The sequence below is a fragment of the Gavialis gangeticus genome, unplaced genomic scaffold (assembly GCF_001723915.1).
Source record: "Gavialis gangeticus isolate Ggan-Ray unplaced genomic scaffold, GavGan_comp1, whole genome shotgun sequence".
Taxonomy (NCBI): domain Eukaryota; kingdom Metazoa; phylum Chordata; order Crocodylia; family Gavialidae; genus Gavialis; species Gavialis gangeticus.
This window is the reverse complement of record NW_017728993.1, coordinates 46,853,204-46,861,865: the sequence shown is the minus strand read 5'-3', so window position 1 is coordinate 46,861,865 and position 8,662 is coordinate 46,853,204. Positions and strand designations below refer to the sequence as shown.

The following is an 8,662-nucleotide window of genomic DNA, read 5'->3' as shown; positions in this document are numbered from 1 at the left end:
TCTCATACTCTTGCCTCAGATGTTCACTTGACAAGAACTCTGAAGGCTATGATTCATCCTTCATTAGCACACATAGCTGATGAAGAACATAAGGAAAAATGTAGGCCCTTTTGAGAACAGTTTTAGTCAAACAAGGTACCCTTAAAACCAAATTCAGTCTTACAGCTTGAACATAAATACTCTGGGCAAAGTTTACATTGTATGAACTAGGGTGGAAGATATATATTGGGAAGTTGCCTGAAAAGTCAATGCTGAAAGCATTGGAGGACCACTGAGCAAGTTAACTAATTCACAGATGCACCTGGTAGATAAAGTTACACTTGGAAAAGTTAAAAATTTTATACCACTCTTACCTCTTTTACCAAGGGATGATCCAGCTAACAGACAACCTGTGGAAGTCTCTGCAACAATACTAAAAGAAAAAGGTACATAATAAATTAGCTACATTGCACACACTGTATACATTTAATGACATAAGTAGTAAAATATAATGCAAGCTTGATTTTTAAATAAATAACTCTAGTGTAACATCAATATAAGTTTTTCCATGTCAGTTAAGGCAGAAAAGGACCAGCATATAAAATAACATTTTCTCCTTTTCGCTTCATTATGATATGAAGCAGGCTGCATTTCTTCCAAACTAACCCATTTTTTAATTGGGTTCTGAATACTCTGGTTTTGCTGAAGGACTCGCGGAATGACCAGATAGTGAGATAATGTACCATAATTAAAAATCCCTTTCAGTCTTAATTGCCTAGGTTTCAGATACTTAAACATACACATTTTTAATTTTGAGCAAGTTTTAATTTAAGAATATTTAGAAGTGACCTTTTATTTTGCTAAAAATTCCAAGGCACCTTCACCTGCCAAAGATTCAATGTATATACATGTCTGTGTGTGTGCGTGCACACACACACACACACACACACACACACGTGTATTAAAGGTTCTTGGACTATTAAAAATGCCCTATTCTTAATTAAAACAGGAAAGAATGTTCCTTTCTTTTTGACAACCTCTCAGTCTCAGAAAGATCCATATTGCAAGCCAGCAAGACAAGGTAGATAAGTATACTGGAAATTTGTCTTGTCTTACATTATTCCACTTCCATTTCCAAAGGCTTGATTATCAGGTTCTTGAACAGGCTGAATGTTAATGTAAAGATCCCGGATTTCTTTTCTGATGCATCTCACTGCAGCTGATGACATCTCTTTTGCCAGCTATACAGAAAAACAGAAAGGAACTAGATGCTGTAGTTAAAAGAAATCCTTGGTATAAATTCCCCTTCTGTCTTATCTTTTATAATAGAAAGAATAGATATTTGAAAAAAGTTATTCCATGTTAACAGGAGGTCAGTTTTTTAAATGAATATTCTATAATGCACTGTTTGAAACCAGTGCAAGTTGACTTCTAATTTCTCGAAGTAGAATTTTCTCCCAAGTTCAGGCAATTCTCAGTCCTGGACTACTGAGAGTTATTAAACAGTAGCTTCAGTAGTAATAGAAATTCAAGAGTTTTCCATTATCTAAAACTGAAGATTTTATTTTTAGCCCTGATAAATCTTGAGATATACTGGATCTTTATTACAATATTATTAGGTAGAGGAAAGCTATTTGATGTTGCAGGTTACAAGCACCTTGGGAAAGAGATTGTGCATCTTCCTTAGTGTTTGGAAAGCTCATAGCAACACTTTCATAGGGTTGTAGATTTTGTGGCTAGACAGGGCCATTATGAACATCTTGTCTGATCTCCTATAATACCGGCCACACAATTTCATCAATAAATTCTTACATCAAGGCCTTCACTTCTGGTTGTGAGGTAGCATATCTTTTAGAAAGTCACCCAATTTTGAATCTCTGCCACAGGCTTCTGAAAGATCAGAGCAACGACAATGTCTTTCCCTCATATTGTTGGTGTTACCATAAATCTATGAAATATGAAAATTTTAGAAACATCTAAAATAATATTGTTATGCCTTCTACTTTAAAGGTCAGAACAACTAGATTCATTACAGTAAAAATGTTTAGGTATACAGACAGAAAGCAGGACCAATAGATGTATAATTTATACACAATATACAAATAGTTGTATAATTTTTATTTATATTATAAAGTTACATACTTCTAGAACATCTAAACACACTCACTTTAATTGGCAAGACTCCAGCCACAAATGCTCTTCCATATATCTTTGTCACAGTACCACGTTCAGTCAAGTTTATTGGACTTAGCTGTTTGACTGGTGACATTCGGACTATCACCTCACCACCACCTTGGGGATAGTAGCCCCTATTAAAAATGGTAATCAGACTGGTTAAATGCAAAGGAAAGGGTACAAACAAAGCAAGAAAACAGTAAACATGAATTTAGCATATTTTGTTTGCTAATTTACATCTACTATACAACACATCACTTTAGACAAGCTAAAGCTCTTTATAAAGTCTTATCCATTCTTTACACAGCCTTACCAGCATAACATGGATAGAATGAACCTTACTAACTATATAATATTAATGTAACAGATTTTCTCTTCCTCCATATTTTTAATACCTTACTTTTTGTTGTTCTCATATGTGGATCCATACCTAAACAGAGACAGTAAGCTCCTTAAGGCAGGAGTTGTGTCTCTCACATAGTAAGCACTATAGGAAACTGAAATATCCTACATGAAGAATTTTTTCATCTTAAAATAATTGAAAAATATTAAGTATCTTAATAGCCAATCATCTGTCCACAGATGGGTAAACTGCATAAGTTAGTGGTTTTCTGTGGTCCATGGACTACAGAAAATGGGACTGAAAAACATTCTAATTTAATGGAAACCTTAGAAACAGGCCCAACACAAAGTATTTCACAACCAGGAAGAGTGTAACTCACCTCTTCTTTATATCACAGTCAAACATGAAATTGAACTTTTCAGCAATTGGCTTAAAGACCTGAGGAATAAGCATATTTTAAAAAACGTAGAACAAATCAATTTTAATGAACTTATTCCATCCTACTAGTGAGCTCCAAAATGAAAATAGTTTTATTGTTAGGATCTCAAATACAATATAAAAATATTAAGTGCCTTGCAGGATTGATTAATATGATATAGTTTTTCATATTTTACTCTCCAGACCATTGTGAATGATATTCTTGTTTAAATCCACCCTCCCCTTTCCCTACCACTATTTTACACTTACTCCTCCGCAAGAGGAGACTGAGGGGGGGATCTTGTGGCTGCCTACAACTTTATCAGGGGCCACCAGCAGGGACTCAGGGAAAGTCTGTTCGCCAGGGCCCCCCTTCGAGTCACCAGGAACAATAGCCACAAGCTGAGGGAGGATAGGTTTAGGTTAGATATTAGGAAGAACTACTTCACAGTAAGGGTGGCCAGAGCCTGGAATAGGCTTCCCAGGGAGGTGGTGCTCTCACTTTCCCCAGAAATCTTCAAGAGGAAACTGGATAGGCACCTGGCTGGGGTCTTATGACTCCTGCCACCCCCAGTGCTCCTTCCTGCCCATGGCAGGGGGTCGGACTCTATGATCTGTCTAGGTCCCTTCCAACTCATTGATTCTATGATACTTAACACTTACAGACCCAAAAGCCTCTATAAGTCAAATGATCTCCAGTTTTAAAAATAAAGGAAGAGAAACAGATAAGTAGAGGCAGATGTGTTTCAGGGAATTCTCTGAGGCATCAGTTGCTCTCTAAACATATTACATTAATACAACAGTATTCTTATGCAAACAAATGAATGCTCACTTATCTATAATACCCTTTAAGCTGGTTATTGTATATTATTTCACACTGGAAACTTAAAGAGTCCTGCAATACGAACATACAGAAGTAGCTAAGGTACTTGGCATGTACACCTGAAAGATTTAGCAAGCTGAAGAATTCCCCCTACCATCACTGTGTAGTCTATCTGTGGAGCCATCTCAGCATTGGTACCACCTTTCAAACGAAGTTCTGAAGGGGAAGCAGCAAAAAGCACACAGGGCATTGCTACCTGCATCAGTAAGCATACACTCCTAAGACAAAATTGGAAAACACTGATAGGTAAAACAGCCGTAGTCCATTTAAATCATTAGCTATCAGAGAACGTTCAAAAGCATTTTTATAAATGTATGTAGCATGGAATGTTTCAGTTTGAAGGTAACCATTAATTAAATAGACATTATACATCCCTTTAAAATATAACCCTGCTGAAATACTGAACAGCACCTTTTTGTCACTGGTATTTCTTTGCAAGCCTAAATATAAAGATTTTTGTTCTACGAGTCAGTCTTCTTTTGCATTTATTCCTATTTAAGAAGAAAATTAACACAGCTTTCTTGCTTCTTTGCCCAGTGATATTAGCAGTTAGCCAACAGGAGGAGGAGAGCACAAAAGGTTTGTGAAACAGTTTTAATAATGTTTAAGTAATTGTTTCAGAGTAAAGATATTTAGAAACATTGTTGGAACCCAGTAAATATTCCCTACAATATAATTCTAAGGAATGGAAGGTACCTCCAGAAATGTATCTGGAAATGCTACTCTCATCAGTAAGCCTTTGAAATATTCCAGGGGTCTCCTGAAAAAAATCTTTGTATTGCAGAACAACACAATACCAAAAAATGGTGTTTTGAGCTTATTTACACAAGTATCAAACAATACTCAGGACTGTGAAAAGAATGAGTGAAGTCACCAGTAGACTGGGGACAGTATTTGTCTAATTTGCAAAGATTTCTGAGTGGTCCTGTCTCTGAGCTATTTCCTTGCCTGTGCCCAAGCCTAATTCTTCTATTAGGCCACCTGCCTGAACTTTCCTTTGTTTTTGTACCCAGAGGACAACATCCTGATCACTTACAACACCCATGTACTTCCTAAAGCCTATCCCAAAATACTTTTTATTAAAGTGCTTCCAAGCAATTGCTAGTGCTACAACCACATACTACTAGGTTCACTCGCATTAAATCCAAGTTCCTCTGTTCTGCACGAAAATTTCAGGTGTAGCAGAAAAAAGCAGAACCAATAAGGAGCAGGAACCATAAAAATATATGAATAAAGAGACGCAGAGGAGAAGAAAATGACTGCTCCATATTTCGGGGATCAGCATTACAAGTTATAGGGACACAAATAAGTCTTCCCTTTTTATTTTAGAACCAGGTTTCAAAATTAGTTTTAGATTCATAAATACTGTACATATGAAAAATCAGTGCAAGGACATGCTACACTTTAATTTAGAAGTATGCATTCGCATCCACGTGAAATTTCTGGATACAAAAAGTAAGGAAAAATATTTTAACGCTGGCATTTAGCATTTATTTAGTGTCTTTTATATACCATAAGTTAAAAGTGGTATCACATATGCAAATAATTATTTTACGTTGACTGGCTTATTTTGCAGATGTTTATTTATAAAAATCTAGGTCACGACAAGGCCTGATAAGCCTATTTATTTAGGTGTTCATATTTTCGTTTCATAAGTCAGATATAGCTGATGTAGTATGAATTAAGATTAGAGCACCAATGTACAAATATGAATTCCTTATGTTCTCCCCCCATTTTTCTCCTGCAGTTAAAAAACAGGTAACAACAGTTACTAAATTAATCATCACATGCACAAAGACATACCCTGCTGTTTTGGTATCTGCTATGTGGGTTCCACCTTTAATCTTCCCAGGGGTGAAGGTTATTTCTGTTGAACCAATTTCTCCTCCTTCCAGCTGCCCTTCACATAAATCTCGAATCATCTCTAGTCCAGACAGATGTTGAGGCCTTCAAGTCATAATACTACATTAAAACATACATGCAGACAGCCCACATACCCATATTATGTTACAATACCATTATATATCTTAGTGCTGTTATATACAGTATTATTATATATACTTATGTAGCAGGGCTGTGCAAAACAGCACCGTTCCAATTCGACTTCCACTGTGACAATTCAATGGAAGTTTCGTTTGGAGTTCTGTTTCGAGAGCAATGTTACATTTCATTTCATCAGAACTGTTTTGCTGTTTCGCCCATAGGTTATTATGGGGAAACATAAAATGCAGCACACAGGAGGGAGGGATGTGGGGGCTGTGCCGAAGTCCTCCCGAGGGTGGGGGTCCACCTGCCTGCCAGATGACAGACCAGCGCTGGGCACAGCCTGCATCCAACACTGTGGAGATCGGTGCTGCTGCTGGCTCCAGGCAACAGTATCTGGCTCCTGTCAGCTGGCAAGCAGATTGGGGGCACGCACCCCCAGGAGGACTCCGGCACAGGCCCTGCAGCCCTCCCAGGGTGGCCAGCAGACCCCGATCTGCCTGCCACCTGACAGGAGCCGGGTGCTACCGCCTGAGGCCAGTGGGGCCAGGACAGATCAGCTTGTACAGGGACCTGCCTCCTTGATCCCGGAGCGGGGGAGGATCCCCACATGAGCTGATCTGCCCCAGGCCTGCATCCTCCTCGAGCCAGCTCTGGTATGGGGCCAGGGCAGATCAGCTTGTGCAGGGAGCCACCACCCTGATCCCAGAGTGGGGGCCTCGCATCCTCCTCGAGCCAGCTCCAGTATGGGGCTGGGGCATATTGGGTCGTGTGGAGACTCACCGCCCCGATCCTGGGGCGGGGCAGGGTCCCTGCATGAGCTGATTTGCCCTGGGCCCCGCACCCTCCTCAAGCCGGCTCCAGTACGGGACCAGGGCAGATCAGTTTGTGTGGGGACCCACCACCTCGATCCTGGGGCAGGGCAGGGTCCCCACACAAGCTGATCTGCCCTGGGCCCCACACCCTCCTCGAGCCAGCTCTGGTACGGGGCTGAGGCAGATCAGCTTGTGCAGGGACCCGCCGTCTAGGGAGGGTCTCCGTACAAGCTGATCTGCCCCAGGCCCTGCACCCTCTTCGAGCCAGCTCCAGCAAGGGTCCAGGGCAGATCAGCTCCTGCGGGGACCCTCCCCAGGATCAAGGTGGTGGGTCCCCACACGAGCTGATCTGTACCGGAGCTGGCTTGAGGAGGGAGCAGGGCCCAGGGCAGATCCGCTCATGGAGGGACCTTCCCCCGATCCTGGGGCAGCAGGTCCCCACACAAGCTGATCTGTCCCGGCCCCGCTGGCCTCAGGGGGCAGCATCCAGCTTCTGTCAGCCAGCAGGCAGATCAGGGGCTTGCCCACACCCCTGGGAAGGCTGCGGGGGCTGTGCCACAGTCCTCCTGGTGGTGGTACCCATGGTCTGCCTGCCAGGTGACAGGAGCTGGGTGCTGCTGCCTGGGACCAGTAGCAGCATCAATTTTCCTAGTGCCGGGTGTGGGCTGTGCCCAGCGCTGGTCTGTCATCTGGCAGGCAGACTGGGGGCCTGTACCCCCAGGAAGACTCCAGCACAGTCCCTGCAGCCCTCCCAGAGGTGCGGGCAAGGCCCCGATCTGCCTGCCGGATGACAGGAGGCGGTTACTGCCGGCTGGGACCAGCACTGAAACCAGTAAACCTGGCTTTGAAACTCGAAACGTTTCAAGTTCTCATTTCATTTTGAAGCTGTTTTGAAGGCTTGTGTTTTGTTTTGATTTCGCTGTTTCGAGCTCAAAACGCATCGAAACAGTTTTGAAATGCTGGGCAAAATTTTGCACAGCCCTAATGCATATACAATGCCAGTACATATGTACATGTAATAATATATATACAGTAGTATTATATATTTGAACAACTATTGCAAATGTCAGTCTAAACCAAAGCAGCAGAAATTCAACCTGATTCTCACAGAACTTTATGGCTTCTCTTAACCACCTGAGTGCCAGAGGAGAAGTAGAGCTGGGTTCAGGAATGAATGGGGGTCCTATGTCTATCAAGGAGATGACAGAAGCAGGATATCGTATAGCTAGAGAGAGAATGTAGCAGAAATCCCATCTCAGTCCCTGCCATGGAGACAGACAAGAGGACTGGGATGGATGCAGGAACAATCATGCGCTTCCAGCTCTCTCCTAGACCGTGCACAAATCTACATTCCTGCCCTGGGAACTCTGCTGTGCAAGCATTCACTGTCCTGTTCATGCAGGTCAGTGGTTATCAGCCTTTTTAGAAACCCCTGAATAAACTTGAGACACCTCCTTGGAAAATGCCAGCCCTTAGTATTCACTCTTCTTTTGCCTACAAAAACAAAAAAAGTGTACTTTTTCCTGTTGCAAAGAACCTAGAAAGATCACAACTATGGATTTCTATTTAAAGTTTCTGGGTTTATCATGTAAAATCATGTTTAAACCTAACAGTGGTAACATTGTGTGGCATGTTCTGACACCCTTGAAAGGATCTCAAGGCATCCCAAGGTGCTGCGCCACCCTGGTTGAGAATCACTGAAGTAGGCATTCCCCAAAGCAATAGGAAAAACATTGGGGAAAATCAACAAGGAACATGTGGTCAATTTAAAAACAAAAAAAATGCAAGGGAAGTCTAAGACGTAGGTCAATGCCTATAAAAAGGGTTTGGTCATTTCACTGAAGCTAACTAGTTTCAAATGGACAGTATCAATTTAAGTACAGGGTTCAAATTATGGGGGAGGGAGAGGCTAAGCCCCTGCATAAGAGACACGAGGCGCTTCTATAAGATTTGAAAATCATAACCTGGGAGGTCTCTGATTTTATAAGGGTATTGTGATGGGCAGACCAATTATTTTTGCAGACCACCTCTATCAGTCAAAATGCAATTTGAACTCTGCTTAAGTAC

The 8,662-nt window shown here is 41.7% G+C and overlaps 1 protein-coding gene across 1 annotated transcript in view; it reads right to left on the bottom strand.

Annotated features, from left to right (window-relative positions):
• The window catches only part of RTCA (RNA 3'-terminal phosphate cyclase), a 23,828-nt gene that overhangs the window by 8,421 nt on the left and 6,745 nt on the right, over positions 1 to 8,662 (bottom strand). Inside the window, exons 3-8 of the mRNA XM_019501690.1 lie at positions 5,601 to 5,744; positions 3,892 to 4,015; positions 2,877 to 2,935; positions 2,147 to 2,288; positions 1,096 to 1,220; positions 354 to 412 (exon numbers count right to left, since the gene is read on the bottom strand). Coding sequence (XP_019357235.1) covers positions 354 to 412; positions 1,096 to 1,220; positions 2,147 to 2,288; positions 2,877 to 2,935; positions 3,892 to 4,015; positions 5,601 to 5,744 — 653 coding nt within the window. The remainder of the gene's footprint in view (positions 1 to 353; positions 413 to 1,095; positions 1,221 to 2,146; positions 2,289 to 2,876; positions 2,936 to 3,891; positions 4,016 to 5,600; positions 5,745 to 8,662) is intronic.